The 23,306-nt window shown below is 52.7% G+C and overlaps 1 protein-coding gene across 1 annotated transcript in view; it reads left to right on the top strand.

Annotated features, from left to right (window-relative positions):
- The window catches only part of LOC122556127 (uncharacterized), a 142,631-nt gene that overhangs the window by 12,975 nt on the left and 106,350 nt on the right, over positions 1-23,306 (top strand). The window contains exon 4 of the mRNA XM_043702602.2: positions 2,600-2,673. Within this exon, the coding sequence (XP_043558537.2) occupies positions 2,600-2,673 (74 nt within the window). The remainder of the gene's footprint in view (positions 1-2,599; positions 2,674-23,306) is intronic.

Genomic DNA, 23,306 nt, shown 5'->3' with positions numbered 1-23,306 from the left:
CAGGGAAGGCAGGTGAACTCAGGGCATGGTTAGGAACATGGGACTGGGATATCATAGCAATTACAGAAACATGGCTCAGGGATGGACAGGACTAGCAGCATAATGTTCCAGAATACAAATGCTACAGGAAGGATAGAAATTGAGGCAAGAGAGGAGGGGGAGTGGCATTTTTGATAAGGGATAGCATTACAGCTGTACTGAGGGAAGATATTCCCGGAAATACATCCAGGGAAGTTATTTGGGTGGAACTGAGAAATAAGAAAGGGATGATCACCTTATTTGGATTGTATTGTAGACCCCCTAATAGTCAGCAGAAAAATTGAGAAATAAATTTGTACGGAGATTGCAGTTATCTGTAAGAATAATAGAGTGATTATTGTAGGGGATTTTAACTTCCCATGGGACTGCCATGGTGTTAAGGGTTTAGATGGAGAGGAATTTGTTAAGAGTGTACAAGAAAATTTTCTGATTCAATATGTGGATGCACCTACTAGAGAAGGTGCAAAACTTGACCTACTCTTGGGAAATAAGGCAGGGCAGATGACTGAGGTGTCATGGGGGGAGCACTTTGGGGCCAGCGACCATAATTCTATTCGTTTTAAAATAGTGATGGAAAAGGATAGACCAGATCTAAAAGTTAAAGTTCTGAATTGGAGGAAGGCCAATTTTAATGGTATTAGGCAAGAACTTTCAAAAGTTAATTGGAGGCAGATGTTCGCAGGTAAAAGGACGGCTGGAAAATGGGAAGCCTTCAGAAATGAGATAACAAGAATCCAGAGAAAGTATATTCCTGTCAGGGTGAAAGGGAAGGCTGGTAGGTATAGGGAATGCTGGGTGACTAAAGAAATTGAGGGCTTGGTTAAGAAAAAGAAGGAAGCATATGTCAGGTATAGACAGGATAGATCAAGTGAATCCTTAGAAGAGTATAAAGGCAGAAGGAGTATACTTAAGAGGGAAATCAGGAGGGCACAAAGGGGACATGAGATAGCTTTGGCAAATAGCGTTAAGGAGAATCCAAAGGGGTTTTACAAATACATTAATGACAAAAAGGTAACCAGGGAGAGAATAGGGCCCCTCAAAGATTAGCAAGGCAGCCTTTGTGTGGAGCCGGAGAAAATGGGGGAGATACTAAACAAGTATCAGTATTTACTGTAGTAAAGAACAAGGAAGATAAAGAATGTAGGGAAATAGATGGTGACATATTCAAAAATGTCCATATCACGGAGGAGGAGGTGCTGGATGTCTTGAAACACATAAAGGTGGATAAATACCCTTGATCAGGTGCACCCTAGAACTTTGTGGGAAGCTCGAGAAGTGATTGCTGGGCCTCTTGCTGAGATATTTGTATCATCGATAGTCACAGATGAGGTGCCGGAAGACTGGAGGTTGGTTAGTGCGGTACCACTATTTAAGAAAGGTGGTAGGGACAAGCCAGGGAACTATAGACCCGTGAGCCTGACATCAGTGATGGGCAAGTTGTTGGAGGGAATCCTGAGGGACAGGATGTACGTGTATTTGGAAAGGCGAGGACTCTATCACTTTGCAGTCCCTTTGTAACCTCCTCACATCTTATTTCCCCCGTTAACTTTGAATTATCAGTAAAATTGGCTGTGTTCTACCCGGTTCCCCGGTTTAAATTTTCACTATTATTCGCCAATGAATTCATCCGCCCTTTTCCCAAGTCATGATTCTTCTGTCATCGGGGACAAGTAGTTATTCCTGAACCTGAGGAGAGACTGAACAGTTACGGCCCATACTCCTTCGAGTTTCGAAAAATGACAGAAGATTGGATTGAGGTTTACAAAATGTGAAGGGGGAATTGACAAAGGGGATTGAGAGGGAGCATCTTTCCCTTAGTGGGGCAATTGAGAATAGTTTCAGACGAAGGGGTAGAGATTAAAGCAGTGATGAAAGATTCATGTGTCTGTGGAATTCACTTCCGCGGAGTGCATTTGATACTGAGAGACTGGGGAGAGAGATGATTCTGAATTAATAATCACAGAATCCCTGCAGTCCAGATAGAGGCCATTCGGCCCATTGAGTCTGCATCAACCCTCTTAAAAGCATTGAATACAGACACACCCCTCCACCCTATCCCCATAATGCCACATTTACCATGGCCAATCGACCGAACCCGCTCATCCCTGGACACTTCGGGGCAATTTGGACTGTGGGAGAAAACGGGAGCACCCAGAGGAAACCCAGACAGACGCGGGGACCATGTGCAAGCCCCATACAGACTGTCAGCCAGGGCTGGAATCGAACCCAGTGCACTGATGATGCCAGGCAGCAGTGCCATGGTTAGAGAGAGTGGACAGGCAAGTGGATGGGGGTGAGGATGAGACCAGCCATAATCAGATTAAATGGTGGAGCAGGCTGGAGGGGCTGAATGGCCACTTTCAGCTCTGAGCTCTGTCATTGCTATAGTTTGAGGCAGGGGTTGGATGGGACTGTTCAGGCAGAGAGAGAGCTCTCCCAGGGTGTGGCAGTGAGTTGCTCCTATTGTCACTCAGGTTGGTCCCCTGGTGGAAGCTGTACCTCACACTCTTCACTCTCGCTCTGAGTAAACCCTCAGTGACTGTTTCTCTTACCTTCCAAGGTGATCGGGATCGTGTCCTGCATTGGCCTCTGGGTTCCTCGAGCAATCATGTTCATCAACATGGTGGCAGCCACGTGAGTGGACAGCACTCGTCACTCCCAGGGACCCTGCATCGGAAATACCAGGCATTGAATACAGACCGCCCAGACACAAACACATCGTCCAGACACTGAATAGAGACCGCCCAGACACAAACACACCGTCCAGACACAGAATACAGACCGCCCAGACACAACCACACCGTCCAGACACTGAATACAGACCGCCCAGACACAACCACACAGTCCAGACACAGAATACAGACCGCGCAGACAAACACACCGTCCAGACAATGAATAGAGACTGCCCTGACACAAACACATCGTCCAGACACTGAATAGAGACGGCCCAGACACAACCACACCATCCAGACACTGAATACAGACCACCCAGACACAAATACACCGTCCAGACACTGAATACACACCGCCCAGACACAACCACACCATCCAGACACTGAATACAGACCGCCCGGACACAAACACACCGTCCAGACACTGAATACACACCGCCCAGACACAAACACATGTCCAGACACTGAATACAGACCGCCCAGACACAAACACATCATCCAGACACTGAATACACACCGCCCAGACACAAACACATGTCCAGACACTGAATACAGACCGCCCAGACACAACCACACGGTCCAGACACTGAATACACACCGCCCAGACACAAACACATCGTCCAGACAGTGAATACAGACCGCCCAGACACAACCACACCGTCCAGACACTGAATACACACCTCCCAGACACAAACACATCGTCCAGACACTGAATACAGACCGCCCAGACACAACCACACCGTCCAGACACTGAATACAGACCGCACAGACACAACCACACCATCCAGACACTGAATACAGACCACCCAGACACAAACACACCATCCAGACACTGAATACAGACCACCCAGACACAACCACACCGTCCAGACACTGAATACAGACCGCCCAGACACAACCACACCGTCCAGACACTGAATACAGACCACCCAGACACAAACACACCGTCCAGACACTGAATACAGACCACCCAGACACAAACACACCGTCCAGACACTGAATACAGACCACCCAGACACAAACACACCGTCCAGACACTGAATACAGACCGCCCAGACACAACCACACCGTCCAGACACTGAATACAGACCACCCAGACACAACCACACCATCCAGACACTGAATACAGACCACCCAGACACAAACACATCGTCCAGACACTGAATACAGACCGCCCAGACACAAACACATCGTCCAGACACTGAATACAGACCGCCCAGACACAACCACACCGTCCAGACACTGAATACAGACCACCCAGACACAACCACACCGTCCAGACACTGAATACAGTCCGCCCAGACACAACCACACCGTCTAGACACAGAATACACACCGCCCAGACGCAACCACACCGTCCAGACACTGAATACAGACCGCACAGACACACACACATCGTCCAGACACTGAATACAGACCGCCCAGACACAAACACATCGTCCAGACACTGAATACAGACCGCCCAGACAGAAACACATCGTCCAGACACTGAATACAGACCACCCAGACACAAACCATACCGTCCAGACACTGAATACAGACCACCCAGACACAAACACATCGTCCAGACACTGAATACAGACCACCCAGACAGAAACACATCGTCCAAACACTGAATACAGACCGCCCAGACAGAAACACATCGTCCAGACACTGAATACAGACCGCCCAGACACAAACACACCGTCCAGACACTGAATACAGACTGCCCAGACACAACCACATCGTCCAGACACTGAATACAGACCGCCCAGACACAACCACACCGTCCAGACACTGAATACAGACGACCCAGACACAAACACATCGTCCAGACAGTGAATACAGACCGCCCAGACACAACCACACCATCTAGATGCTGAATACTGACGGACCAGACACAACCACACCGTCCAGACACTGAATACAGACCGCCCAGACACAACCACACTGTCCAGACACAGAATACAGACCGCCCAGACACAAACACATCGTCTAGACACAGAATACACACTGCCCAGACACAACCACACTATCTAGACACTGAATACAGACCGCCCAGACACAAACACATCGTCCAGACACTGAATACAGACCGCCTAGACACAACCACACCATCTAGACACTGAATACAGACCGCCCAGACACAACCACACTATCTAGACACTGAATACAGACCACCCAGACACAAACACATTGTCCAGACACTGAATACAGACCGCCCAGACGCAACCACACCATGCAGACACTGAATACAGACCGCCCAGACACAAACACATCGTCCAGACACTGAATACAGACCGCCCAGACACAAACACATCGTCCAGACACTGAATACAGACCGCCCAGACACAACCACACCGTCCAGACACTGAATACAGACCGCCCAGACACAACCACACCATCCAGACACTGAATACAGACCGCCCGGACACAACCACATCGTCCAGACACTGAATACAGACCGCACAGACACAACCACACCGTGCAGACACTGAATTAGAGACCGCCCAGACACAAACACACCGTCCAGACACTGAATACACACCGCCCAGACACAACCACACTGTCTAGACACTAAATACAGACCGCCCAGACACAACCACACTGTCTAGACACAGAATACAGACCGCCCAGACGCAACCACACCGTCCAGACACAGAATACGGACCGCCCAGACGCAACCATATCGTCCAGACACTGAATACAGACCGCCCAGACACAACCACACCGTCTAGACACAGAATACAGACCGCCCAGACACAACCATACCATCTAGACACTAAATACAGACCGCCCAGACACACACACACTGTCCAGACACTAACACACCACCATGACACAGACACACCACTCTGACACTAACACACTACCCAGACACTAACACACCGCCCAGATACTGACTCACTGCACAGACACTAACACACGGCCCAGACACTAACACACCGCACAGACAATAACACACCGCACAGACACTAACACACCGCCCAGATACTGACACACCGCGCAGACACTAACACACCACCCAGACACTAACACACCGCACAGATACTGACACACCGCCCAGACACAAACACACCGCCCAGACACGAACACACCGCCCTGACACGAACACACCGCCCTGAAACTAACACACCGTCCTGACACTAACACACCGTCCTGACAATAACACACCACCCAGACACTAACACACCACCCAGACACTAACACACCACCCAAACACTAACACAACACCCAGACACTAACACACCACCCAGGTACAGACACACTGTCCAGACAATAACACACCACCCAGACACTAACACACCGCCCAGATACAGACACACTGCCCAGACAACAACACACCACCCAGACACTAACACACCACCCAGACAGTAACACACCGTCCTGACACTAACACACCACCCAGACAGTAACACACCGTCCTGACACTAACACACCACCCAGACACTAACACACCGCCCAGACACTAACACACCGCCCTGACACTAACACACCACCCAGACACTAACACACCACCCAGACACAAACACACCGCCCTGACACTAACACACTGCTCTGACACTAACACACCGCCCTGACATGAACACACCACCCAGACACTAACACATCGCCCTGGCACTAACACACTGTCCAGACACTGACACAACGCCCAGATACTGACACACCGCCCTGACACTAACACACCACCCTGACACTAACAAACCGCCCTGACATTAACACACCACCCTGACACTAACACACCGCCCAGACACTAACACACCACCCTGACACTAACAAACCGCCCTGACATTAACACACCACCCTGACACTAACACACCACCCTGACACTAACACACCACCCAGACACTAACACACCACCCAAACACTAACACAACACCCAGACACTAACACAACACCCAGACAATAACACACCACCCAGACACTAACACACCGCCCAGATACAGACACACTGCCCAGACAACAACACACCACCCAGACACTAACATACCACCCAGACAGTAACACACCGTCCTGACACTAACACACCACCCAGACACTAACACACCCACCCAGACACTAACACACCGCCCTGACACTAACACACCACCCAGACACTAACACACCACCCAGACACTAACACACCACCCAGACACAAACACACCGCCCTGACACTAACACACTGCTCTGACACTAACACACCGCCCTGACATGAACACACCACCCAGACACTAACACATCACCCTGACACTAACACACTGCCCAGACACTGACACAACGCCCAGATACTGACACACCACCCTGACACTAACACACCACCCTGACACTAACAAACCGCCCTGACATTAACACACCACCCATACACTAACACACCACCCTGACACTAACACACCGCCCAGACACTAACACACCGTCCTGACACTAACACACCGTCCTGACACTAACACACCACCCTGACACTAACACACCACCGTGACACTAACACACTGCCCTGACACTAACACACCGCCCCAACACTAATGCACAACCCAGACACTGACACACCGCCCTGACACTAACACACCGCCCTGACATTAACACACCACCCAGACACTAACACTTCACCCAGACACTAACACACCGCCCAGATACAGACACACCGCCCAGACACTAACACACCACCCAGACACGAACACACCGCCCTGACACTAACACACCACCCAGACACTAACACATCGCCCTGACACTAACACACTGCTCTGACACTAACACACCGCCCTGACACGAACACACCACCCAGACACTAACACATCGCCCTGACACAAACACACCGCCCAGACACAACCACACAATCTAGACACTGAATACAGACCACCCAGACACAAACACATTGTCCAGACACTGAATACAGACCGCCCAGACACAACCACACCATCCAGACACTGAATACAGACCACCCAGACACAACCACACCGTCCAGACACTGAATACAGACCGCCCAGACACAACCACACCGTCCAGACACTGAATACAGACTGCCCAGACACAACCACACCGTCCAGACACTGAATACAGACCGCCCAGACACAACCACACCGTGCAGACACTGAATACAGACCGCCCAGACACAAACACATCGTCCAGACACTGAATACAGACCGCCCAGACACAAACACATCGTCCAGACACTGAATACAGACCGCCCAGACACAACCACACCGTCCAGACACTGAATACAGACCGCCCAGACACAACCACACCATCCAGACACTGAATACAGACCACCCAGACACAACCACACCGTCCAGACACTGAATACAGACCGCCCAGACACAACCACACCATCCAGACACTGAATACAGACCGCCCAGACACAAACACATCGTCCAGACACTGAATACAGACCGCCCGGACACAACCACATCGTCCAGACACTGAATACAGACCGCACAGACACAACCACACCGTGCAGACACTGAATTAGAGACCGCCCAGACACAAACACACCGTCCAGACACTGAATACACACCGCCCAGACACAACCACACTGTCTAGACACTAAATACAGACCGCCCAGACACAACCACACTGTCTAGACACAGAATACAGACCGCCCAGACGCAACCACACCGTCCAGACACAGAATACGGACCGCCCAGACGCAACCACATCGTCTAGACACAGAATACAGACCGCCCAGACACAACCATACCATCTAGACACTAAATACAGACCGCCCAGACACACACACACTGTCCAGACACTAACACACCACCATGACACAGACACACCACTCTGACACTAACACACTACCCAGACACTAACACACCGCCCAGATACTGACTCACTGCACAGACACTAACACACGGCCCAGACACTAACACACCGCACAGACAATAACACACCGCACAGACACTAACACACCGCCCAGATACTGACACACCGCGCAGACACTAACACACCACCCAGACACTAACACACCGCACAGATACTGACACACCGCCCAGACACAAACACACCGCCCAGACACGAACACACCGCCCTGACACGAACACACCGCACTGAAACTAACACACCGTCCTGACACTAACACACCGTCCTGACAATAACACACCACCCAGACACTAACACACCACCCAGACACTAACACACCACCCAGGTACAGACACACTGCCCAGACAACAACACACCATCCAGACACTAACACACCACCCAGACAGTAACACACCGTCCTGACACTAACACACCACCCAGACACTAACACACCGCCCAGACACTAACACACCGCCCTGACACTAACACACCACCCAGACACTAACACACCACCCAGACACTAACACACCACCCAGACACAAACACACCGCCCTGACACTAACACACTGCTCTGACACTAACACACCGCCCTGACATGAACACACCACCCAGACACTAACACATCGCCCTGGCACTAACACACTGTCCAGACACTGACACAACGCCCAGATACTGACACACCGCCCTGACACTAACACACCACCCTGACACTAACAAACCGCCCTGACATTAACACACCACCCTGACACTAACACACCGCCCAGACACTAACACACCACCCAAACACTAACACAACACCCAGACACTAACACACCACCCAGATACAGACACACTGTCCAGACAATAACACACCACCCAGACACTAACACACCGCCCAGATACAGACACACTGCCCAGACAACAACACACCACCCAGACACTAACATACCACCCAGACAGTAACACACCGTCCTGACACTAACACACCACCCAGACACTAACACACCCACCCAGACACTAACACACCGCCCTGACACTAACACACCACCCAGACACTAACACACCTTCCCAGACACTAACACACCACCCAGACACAAACACACTGCTCTGACACTAACACACCGCCCTGACATGAACACACCACCCAGACACGAACACATCGCCCTGACACTAACACACTGCCCAGACACTGACGCAACGCCCAGATACTGACACACCGCCCTGACACTAACAAACCGCCCTGACATTAACACACCACCCATACACGAACACACCACCCTGACACTAACACACCGCCCAGACACTAACACACCGTCCTGACACAAACACACCGTCCTGACACTAACACACCGCCCTGACACTAACACACCACCGTGACACTAACACACCGCCCTGACACTAACACACCGCCCCAACACTAATGCACAACCCAGACACTGACACACCGCCCTGACACTAACACACCGCCCTGACATTAACACACTACCCAGACACTAACACTTCACCCAGACACTAACACACCGCCCAGATACAGACACACCGCCCAGACACTAACACACCACCCAGACACGAACACACCGCCCTGACACTAACACACCACCCAGACACTAACACATCGCCCTGACACTAACACACTGCTCTGACACTAACACACCGCCCTGACACGAACACACCACCCAGAGACTAACACATCGCCCTGACACAAACACACTGCCCAGACATTAACACACCGCCCAGACACTGACACACCGCCCTGACACTAACACACCACCCTGACACTAATACACCGCCCTGACACTAACACACTGCCCCGACACTAATACACCACCCAGACACAAAAACACCGCCCTGACACTGACACACCACCCTGACACTAACAAACCGCTCTGACATTAACACACCACCCAGACACTAACACACTGCCCAGACACTAACACACCGCCCAGACACGAACACACCGCCCTGACACTAACACACCGCCCTGACACTAACACACCACCCTGACACTAACATACCGCCCTGACATTAACACACTGCCCCGATACTAATACACCACCCAGACACTGACACATCGCCCAGACACTAACACACTGCCCAGACACTAACACACCACCCAGATACTGACACACCGCCCAGACACTTACACACCGCCCAGACACTAACACATCGCCCTGACTCTAACACACCGCCCTGACACTAACACTCCGCCCTGACACGAACACACCACCCTGACACTGACACACCGCCCTGACACTGACACACCGCCCTGACACTGACACACCACCCTGACACTAACACACCACCCAGACACTGACACACTGCCCTGACACTGACACACCGCCCTGACACCGACACACTGGCCAGACACTGACACACCGGCCAGACACTGACACACCCCCCTGACACTGACACACCGCCCTGCCCCGGCCCCCCATCTCTGACACTAATTCACCACCTAGACACTAACACACTGCCCTGACACAAACACACCACCCAGACACTGACACACCACCCTGACACTAACACACCGCCCAGAAACTAACACACCGCCCTGACACAACACAACACCCAGACACTAACACACCGCCCAGATACTAACACACCGCCCAGATACTGACACACCGCCCTGATACTGACACACCGCACTGATACTGACACACCACCCAGACACGAACACACCGCCCTAACACTAACACACCACCCAGACACTAACACACTGCTCTGACACGAACACACCGCCCTGACACGAACACACCACCCAGACACAAACACACTGCCCAGACACTAACACACCGCCCAGACACTGACACACCGCCCTGACACTAACACACTGCCCCGACACTAATACACCGCCCTGACACTGACACACCACCCTGACACTAACAAACCGCTCTGACATTAACACGCCACCCAGACACTAACACACCGCCCAGACACTAACACACCACCCTGACACTAACACACCACCCTGACATTAACACACTGCCCCGACACTAATACACCACCCAGACACTGACACGTCGCCCAGACACTAACACACTGCCCAGACACTGACACTCCGCCCTGACACTAACACACCGCCCAGACACTAACACATCGCCCTGACACTAACACACCACCCAGACACTAACACACCACCCAGATACTGACACACCGCCCAGACACTGACACACCGCTCTGACACTAACACACCACCCTGACACGAACACACTGCCCAGACACTAACTCACCACCCAGATACTGACACACCCCCCACACAGTAACACACCGCCAAGATACTGACACACTGCCCAGACACTGACACACCGCCCTGACAGTGACACACCGCCCTGACACTGACACACTGCCCAGACACTAACACACTGCCCAGACACTGTCACACCGCCCTGACACCGACACACCGCCCAGACACTGACACACCCCCCTGACACTGACACACCCCCCTGACACTGACACACCGCCCTGACACTGACACACCACTCTGACACTAACTCACCACCTAGACACTAACACACTGCCCTGACACAAACACACCTCCCAGACACTGACACACCACCCAGACACTGACACACCACTCTGACACTAACTCACCACCTAGACACTAACACACTTCCCTGACACAAACACACCACCCAGACACTGACACACCACCCTGACACTAACACACCGCCCAGACACTAACACACCGCCCAGAAACTAACACACCGCCCTGACACAACACATCACCCAGACACTAACACACCGCCCTGATACTGACACACCGCCCAGATACTGACACACCGCCCAGACACTAACACACCGTCCTGACCCTAACACACTGCCCAGACACTAACACACCACACTGACACTAACACACCGCCCAGACACTAACACACCACACTGACACTGACACACCGCCATGACACTGACATACCACCCTGACACTAACACACTAGCCTGACACTAACACACCAACCAGACACTAACACACTGCCCAGACACTGACACACCGCCCTGACACTGACACACCGCCCTGACACTGACACACCCCCCTGACACTGACACACCGCACTGACACTGACACACCACTCTGACACTAACTCACCACCGAGACACTAACACACCGCCCTGACACAGACACACCACCCAGACACAACCACACCACCCAGACACTGACACACCGCCCTGACACTAACACACCGCCCTGACACTAACACACCGCCCAGACACTAACACACCGCCCAGACACTAACACACCACCCTGACACTAACACACCGCCCAGACACTAACACACTGCCCTGACACAAACACTCCGCCCAGACACAACACACCACCCTGACACTAACACACCGCCCAGATACTGACACACCGCCCTGATACTGACATACCGCCCAGATACTAACGCACCGTCCTGACCCTAACACACCGCCCTGACACTAACACACCACGCTGTCACTAACACACCGTCCTGACACTAATACACCACCCAGACACTAACACACCGCCCTGACACTGACACACCGCCCAGACACTAACGCACCGTCCTGACCCTACCACACCGCCCAGACACAAACACACCGTCCAGACACTGAATACAGACCGCCCAGACACAACCACACCGTCCAGACACTGAATACACACCGCCCAGACACAAACACACCGTCCTGACACAGAATACAGACCGCCCAGACACAACCACACTGTCTAGACACTAAATACAGACCGCCCAGACACAACCACACCATCCAGACACTAAATACAGACTGCCCAGACACAAACACACCGTCCAGACACAGAATACAGACCGCCCAGACACAACCACACCAAACAGACAATAAATACAGACCGCCCAGACACAAACACACCGTCCAGACACAGAATACAGACCACCCAGACACAACCACACTGTCTAGACACTAAATACAGACCGCCCAGACACAACCACACCATCCAGACACTAAATACAGACCACCCAGACACAACCACACTGTCTAGACACAGAATACAGACAGCCCAGACACAAACACACCATCTAGACACTAAATACAGACCGCCCAGACACAACCACACTGTCTAGACACAGAATACAGACGGTCCAGACACAAACACACCGTCCAGACATTGAATACAGACCGCCCAGACACAACCACACTGTCTAGACACTGAATACAGACCGCCCAGACACACACACACAGTCCAGACACTGAATACAGACCGCCCAGACACAACCACACCGTCCAAACACTGAATACAGACCGCCCAGACACAACCACACCATCCAGACACTGAATACAGACCACCCAGACACAATCACAGCGTCCAGACACTGAATACTGACCACCCAGACACAACCACACCGTCCAGACACTGAATACTGACCACCCAGACGCAACGACACCATCCAGACACTGAATACAGACCACCCAGACACAACCACACCGTCCAGACACTGAATACTGACCACCCAGACACAACCACACCGTCCAGACACTGAATACTGACCACCCAGACACAACCACACCGTCCAGACACTGAATACTGACCACCCAGACACAACCACACCGTCCAGACACTGAATACTGACCGCCCAGACACAACCACATCGTCCAGACACTGAATACAGACCGCCCAGACACAACCACACCATCTAGACAGAGAATACAGACCGCCGAGACACAACCACACCGTCTAGACAGAGAATACAGACACCCAGACACAACCACACCATCCAGACACTGAATACTGACCACCCAGACACAACCACACCGTCCAGACACTGAATACTGACCACCCAGACGCAACCACACCATCCAGACACTGAATACTGACCACCGAGACACAAACACACCGTCCAGACACTGAATACTGACCACCCAGACGCAACCACATCGTCCAGACACTGAATACAGACCGCCGAGACACAACCACACCGTCTAGACAGAGAATATAGACCGCCGAGACACAACCACACCGTCTAGACAGAGAATACAGACCACCCAGACACAACCACACCGTCCAGACACTGAATACTGACCACCCAGACACAACCACACCGTCCAGACACTGAATACTGACCACCCAGACACAACCACACCGTCCAGACACTGAATACAAACCGCCCAGACACGACCACACCGTCTAGACACAGAATACAGACGGCCTAGACACAACCACACCATCCAGACACAGAATACAGACCGCCCAGACACAACCACACCGTCTAGACACAGAATACAGACCGCCTAGACACAACCACACTGTTTAGTCACAGAATTCAGACCGCCCAGACACAACCACACCGTCCAGACACTGAATACTGACCACCCAGACGCAACCACACCATCCAGACACTGAATACAAACCACCCAGACGCAACCACACCATCCAGACACTGAATACAGACCGCCCAGACACAACCACACCGTCTAGACACAGAATACAGACCGCCTAGACACAACCACACTGTCCAGACACTGAATACAGACCGCCCAGACACAACCACACCGTCCAGACACTGAATACAGACCGCCCAGACACACACACACCGTCCAGACACTGAATACAGACCGCCCAGACACAACCACACTGTCTAGACACTGAATACAGACCACCCAGACACAAACACACAGTCCAGACACTGAATACAGACCGCCCAGACACAAACACACCGTCCAGACACTGAATACAGACCGCCCAGACACAACCACACTGTCTAGACACTGAATACAGACCACCCAGACACAAACACACCGTCCAGACACTGAATACAGACCACCCAGACACAACCACACCGTCCAGACACTGAATACAGACCGCCCAGACACAACCACACCGTCCAGACACTGAATACAGACGGCCCAGACACAACCACACCGTCCAGACACTGAATACAAACCACCCAGACACAACCACACCGTCCAGACACAGAATAGAGACCGCCCAGACACAACCACACCGTCTAGACACAGAATACAGACCGCCCAGACACAACCACACCGTCTAGACAGAGAATACAGACCGCCGAGACACAACAACACCGTCTAGACACAGAATACAGACCACCCAGACACAAACACACCGTCCAGACACAGAATACAGACCGCCCAGACACAAACACACCGTCCAGACATTGAATACAGACCGCCCAGACACAACCACACCATCCAGACACAGAATACAGACCGCACAGACACAACCACACCGTCTAGACACAGAATACAGACCGCACAGACACAACCACACCGTCCAGACACAGAATACAGACCGCCCAGACACAAACACACCGTCCAGACACAGAATACAGACCGCACAGACACAACCACACCATCCAGACACAGAATACAGACCGCACAGACACAACCACACCGTCTAGACACAGAATACAGACCGCCCAGACACAACCATACCATCTAGACACTAAATACAGACCGCCCAGACACAACCACACCATCCAGACACAGAATACAGACCGCCCAGACACAACCACACCGTCTAGACACAGAATACAGACCGCCCAGACACAACCACACTGTCTAGACACAGAATACAGACCGCCCAGACACAACCAGACCGTCCAGACACAGAATACAGACCGCCCAGACACAACCATACCATCTAGACACTAAACACAGACCGCCCAGACACAGACACACTGTCCAGACACTAACATACAACCACGACACTGACACACCACTCTGACACTAACACACAACCCAGACACTAACACACCGCCCAGATACTGACTCACTGCACAGACACTAACACACCGCCCAGACAATAACACACCACCCAGACACTAACACACCACCGTGACACTGACACACCACCCTGACACTAACACACCACCCAGACACTAACACACCGCACAGACAATAACACACCACCCAGACACTAAAACACCGCCCAGATACTGACACATCGCCCAGATACTGACACACCGCCCTGACACTAACACACCGCGCAGACACTAACACACCCACCCAGACACTAACACACCGCCCTGACACTAACACACCACCCAGACACTAACACACCACCCAGACACTAACACACCACCCAGACACAAACACACCGCCCTGACACTAACACACTGCTCTGACACGAACACACCGCCCTGACATGAACACACCACCCAGACACTAACACATCGCCCTGACACTAACACACTGCCCAGACACTGACACAACGCCCAGATACTGACACAACGCCCTGACACTAACACACCACCCTGACACTAACAAACCGCCCTGACATTAACACACCACCCATACACTAACACACCACCCTGACACTAACACACCGCCCAGACACTAACACACCGTCCTGACACTAACATACCGCCCCAACACTAACACACCGCCCCAACACTAATGCACAACCCAGACACTGACACACCGCCCTGACACTAACACACCGCCCTGACATTAACACACCACCCAGACACTAACACTTCACCCAGACACTAACACACCGCCCAGATACAGACACACCGCCCAGACACTAACACACCACCCAGACACGAACACACCGCCCTGACACTAACACACCACCCAGACACTAACACATCGCCCTGACACTAACACACTGCTCTGACACTAACACACCGCCCTGACACGAACACACCACCCAGACACTAACACATCGCCCTGACACAAACACACTGCCCAGACATTAACACACCGCCCAGACACTGACACACCGCCCTGACACTAACACACCACCCTGACACTAATTCACCGCCCTGGCACTAACACACTGCCCCGACACTAATACACCACCCAGACACAAAAACACCGCCCTGGCACTAACACACCGCCCAGACACTAACACACCGCCCAGACACGAACACACCGCCCTGACACTAACACACCGCCCTGACACTAACACACCACCCTGACACTAACACACCACCCTGACACTAACACACCGCCCTGACACTAACATACCGCCCTGACATTAACACACTGCCCCGATACTAATACACCACCCAGACACTGACACATCGCCCAGACACTAACACACTGCCCAGACACTGACACTCCGCCCTGACACTAACACACCACCCAGACACTAACACACCACCCAGATACTGACACACCGCCCAGACACTTACACACCGCCCAGACACTAACACATCGCCCTGACTCTAACACACCGCCCTGACACTAACACTCCGCCCTGACACGAACACACCACCCAGATACTGACACACCGCCCAGACACTGACACACCGCCCTGACACTGACACACCACCCTGACACTAACACACCACCCAGACACTAACACACTGCCCAGACACTGACACACTGCCCAGACACTGACACACCGCCCTGACACCGACACACCGGCCAGACACTGACACACCGGCCAGACACTGACACACCCCCCTGACACTGACACACCGCCCTGCCCCGGCCCCCCATCTCTGACACTAACTCACCACCTAGACACTAACACACTGCCCTGACACAAACACACCACCCAGACACTGACGCACCACCCTGACACGAACACACCGCCCAGAAACTAACACACCGCCCTGACACAACACATCACCCAGACACTAACACACCGCCCAGATACTGACACACCGCCCTGATACTGACACACCGCCCTGATACTGACACACCACCCAGACACGAACACACCGCCCTGACACTAACACACCACCCAGACACTAACACATCGCCCTGACACTAACACACTGCTCTGACACTAACACACCGCCCTGACACGAACACACCACCCAGACACTAACACATCGCCCTGACACAAACACACTGCCCAGACACTAACACACCGCCCTGACACTGACACACCACCCAGACACTGACACACCGCCCAGATACAGACACACCGCCCTGACACTAACACACCACCCTGACACTAACATACCGCCCTGACATTAACACACTGCCCCGACACTAATACACCACCCAGACACTGACACATCGCCCAGACACTAACACACCACCCAGACACTAACACACCGTCCTGACACTAACACACTGCCCAGACACTAACACACCGCCCTGACACTACCACACTGCCCAGACACTGACACTCCGCCCTGACACTAACACACCACCCAGACACTAACACACCGTCCTGACACTAACACACTGCCCAGACACTAACACACCGCCCTGACACTAACACACCACCCTGACACTAACACACCACCCAGACACTGACACATCGCCCAGACACTAACACACCACCCAGACACTAACACACCGTCCTGACACTAACACACTGCCCAGACACTAACACACCGCCCTGACACTAACACACCACCCTGACACTAACATACCGCCCTGACATTAACACACTGCCCCGACACTAATACACCACCCAGACACTGACACATCGCCCAGACACTAACACACTGCCCAGACACTGACACTCCGCCCTGACACTAACACACCACCCAGACACTGACACACCACCCAGATACTGACACACCGCCCAGACACTTACACACCGCCCAGACACTAACACATCGCCCTGACTCTAACACACCGCCCTGACACTAACACTCCGCCCTGACATGAACACACTGCCCGGACACTAACACACCACCCAGATACTGACACACCGCCCAGACACTGACACACCGCTCTGACACTAACACACCACCCTGACACGAACACACTGCCCAGACACTAACTCACCACCCAGATACTGACACACCCCCCACACAGTAACACACCGCCAAGATACTGACACACTGCCCAGACACTAACACACCGCCCTGACACTGACACACCGCCCTGACAGTGACACACCGCCCTGACACTGACACACTGCCCAGACACTAACACACTGCCCAGACACTGACACACCGCCCTGACACCGACACACCGCCCAGACACTGACACACCCCCCTGACACTGACACACCCCCCTGACACTGACACACCGCCCTGACACTGACACACCACTCTGACACTAACTCACCACCTAGACACTAACACACTGCCCTGACACAAACACACCACCCAGACACTGACACACCACCCAGACACTGACACACCAATCTGACACTAACTCACCACCTAGACACTAACACACTGCCCTGACACAAACACACCGCCCAGACACTAACACACCGCCCAGAAACTAACACACCGCCCTGACACAACACATCACCCAGACACTAACACACCGCCCTGATACTGACACACCGCCCAGATACTGACACACCGCCCAGACACTAACAAACCGCTCTGACATTAACACACCGCCCAGACACTAACACACCACACTGACACTAACACACCGCCCAGACACTAACACACCACACTGACACTGACACACCGCCATGACACTGACATACCACCCTGACACTAACACACCAGCCTGACACTAACACACCAACCAGACACTAACACACTGCCCAGACACTGACACACCGCCCAGACACTGACACACCGCCCTGACACTGACACACCGCCCTGACACTGACACACCACTCTGACACTAACTCACCACCGAGACACTAACACACCGCCCTGACACAGACACACCACCCAGACACAACCACACCACCCAGACACTGACACACCGCCCAGACACTAACACACCGCCCTGACACTAACACACCGCCCAGACACTAACACACCGCCCAGACACTAACACACCGCCCAGACACTAACACACTGCCCTGACACAAACACTCCGCCCAGACACAACACACCACCTTGACACTAACACACCGCCCAGATACTGACACACCGCCCTGATACTGACATACCGCCCAGACACTAACACACCGTCCTGACCCTAACACACCGCCCTGACACTAACACACCACGCTGACACTAACACACCGTCCTGACACTAATACACCACCCAGACACTAACACACCGCCCTGACACTGACACACCGCCCAGACACTAACGCACCGTCCTGACCCTAACACACCGCCCAGACACAAACACACCGTCCAGACACTGAATAGAGACCGCCCAGACACAACCACACCGTCCAGACACTGAATACACACCGCCCAGACACAAACACACTGTCCAGACACAGAATACAGACCGCCCAGACACAACCACACTGTCTAGACACTAAATACAGACCGCCCAGACACAACCACACCATCCAGACACTAAATACAGACTGCCCAGACACAAACACACCGTCCAGACACAGAATACAGACCGCCCAGACACAACCACACTGTCTAGACACTAATTACAGACCGCCCAGACACAACCACACCATCCAGACACTAAATACAGACCACCCAGACACAACCACACTGTCTAGACACAGAATACAGACGGCCCAGACACAAACACACCATCTAGACACTAAATACAGACCGCCCAGACACAACCACACTGTCTAGACACAGAATACAGACGGCCCAGACACAAACACACCATCCAGACATTGAATACAGACCGCCCAGACACAACCACACTGTCTAGACACTGAATACAGACCGCCCAGACACACACACACAGTCCAGACACTGAATACACACCGCCCAGACACACACACACAGTCCAGACACTGAATACTGACCGCCCAGACACACACACACAGTCCAGACACTGAATACAGACCGCCCAGACACACACACACAGTCCAAACACTGAATACTAACCGCCCAGACACACACAAACAGTCCAGACACTGAATACAGACCGCCCAGACACAAACACACCGTCCAGACACTGAATACAGACCGCCCAGACACAACCGCACTGTCTAGACACTGAATACAGACCCCCCAGACACAACCACACCATCCAGACACTGAATACAGACCGCCCAGACACAACCACATCGTCCAGACACTGAATACAGACCGCCCAGACACAACCACACTGTCTAGACACTGAATACAGACCGCCCAGACACAACCACACCATCCAGACACTGAATACAGACCGCCCAGACACAACCACATCGTCCAGACACTGAATACAGACCGCCCAGACACAACCACACCATCCAGACACTGAATACTGACCGCCCAGACACAACCACATCGTCCAGACACTGAATACAGACCGCCCAGACACAACCACACCGTCTAGACAGAGAATACAGACCGCCGAGACACAACCACACCGTCTAGACAGAGAATACAGACCACCCAGACACAACCACACCGTCCAGACACTGAATACTGACCACCCAGACACAACCACACCGTCCAGACACTGAATACTGACCACCCAGACGCAACCACACCATCCAGACACTGAATACTGACCGCCCAGACACAACCACACCGTCCAGACACAGAATACAGACCGCCCAGACACAACCACACCGTCGAGACACAGAATACAGACCGCCTAGACACAACCACACTGTCTAGACACAGAATACAGACCGCCCAGACACAACCACACCGTCCAGACACAGAATACTGACCACCCAGACACAACCACACCGTCCAGACACTGAATACTGACCACCCAGACACAACCACACCATCCAGACATTGAATACAAACCGCCCAGACACAACCACACCGTCTAGACACAGAATACAGACGGCCTAGACACAACCACACCATCCAGACACAGAATACAGACCGCCCAGACACAACCACACCGTCTAGACACAGAATACAGACCGCCTAGACACAACTACAGTTTAGACACAGAATACAGACCGCCCAGACACAACCACACCGTCCAGACACTGAATACTGACCACCCAGACACAACCACACCGTCCAGACACTGAATACTGACCACCCAGACACAACCACACCGTCCAGACACTGAATACAAACCACCCAGACGCAACCACACCATCCAGACACTGAATACAGACCGCCCAGGCACAACCACACCGTCTAGACACAGAATACAGACCGCCCAGACACAACCACACTGTCCAGACACTGAATACAGACCGCCCAGACACAACCACATCGTCCAGACACTAAATACAGACCGCCCAGACACAAACACACCGTCCAGACACTGAATACAGACCGCCCAGACACAACCACACCATCCAGACACTGAATACAGACCGCCCAGACACAAACACATCGTCCAGACACTGAATACAGACCACCCAGACACAAACACACCGTCCAGACACTGAATACAGACCACCCAGACACAACCACACCATCCAGACACTGAATACAGACCGCCCAGACACAACCACACCGTCCAGACACTGAATACAAACCACCCAGACACAAACACACCGTCCAGACACTGAATACAGACCACCCAGACACAACCACACCGTCCAGACACTGAATACAGACCGCCCAGACACAACCACACCGTCTAGACACAGAATACAGACCGCCCAGACACAACCACACCGTCTAGACAGAGAATACAGACCGCCGAGACACAACAACACCGTCTAGACACAGAATACAGACCACCCAGACACAAACACACCGTCCAGACACAGAATACAGACCGCCCAGACACAAACACACCGTCCAGACATTGAATACAGACCGCCCAGACACAACCACACCATCCAGACACAGAATACAGACCGCACAGACACAACCACACCATCCAGACACAGAATACAGACCGCACAGACACAACCACACTGTCTAGACACAGAATACAGACTGCCCAGACACAACCACACCGTCTAGACACAGAATACAGACCGCCCAGACACAACCATACCATCTAGACACTAAATACAGACCGCCCAGACACAACCACACCATCCAGACACAGAATACAGACCGCCCAGACACAACCATACCATCTAGACACGAAATACAGACCGCCCAGACACAGACACACTGTCCAGACACTAACATACAACCACGACACTGACACTCCACTCTGACACTAACACACAACCCAGACACTAACACACCGCCCAGATACTGACTCACTGCACAGACACTAACACTC

This window comes from Chiloscyllium plagiosum, unplaced genomic scaffold, assembly GCF_037043375.1.
Source record: "Chiloscyllium plagiosum isolate Xiang-an unplaced genomic scaffold, Cpla_swu_hap1 HiC_scaffold_13, whole genome shotgun sequence".
Lineage (NCBI taxonomy): Eukaryota > Metazoa > Chordata > Chondrichthyes > Orectolobiformes > Hemiscylliidae > Chiloscyllium > Chiloscyllium plagiosum.
The sequence above is the reverse complement of the archived record's forward strand: the minus strand, read 5'-3'. Positions and strand labels throughout refer to the sequence as shown.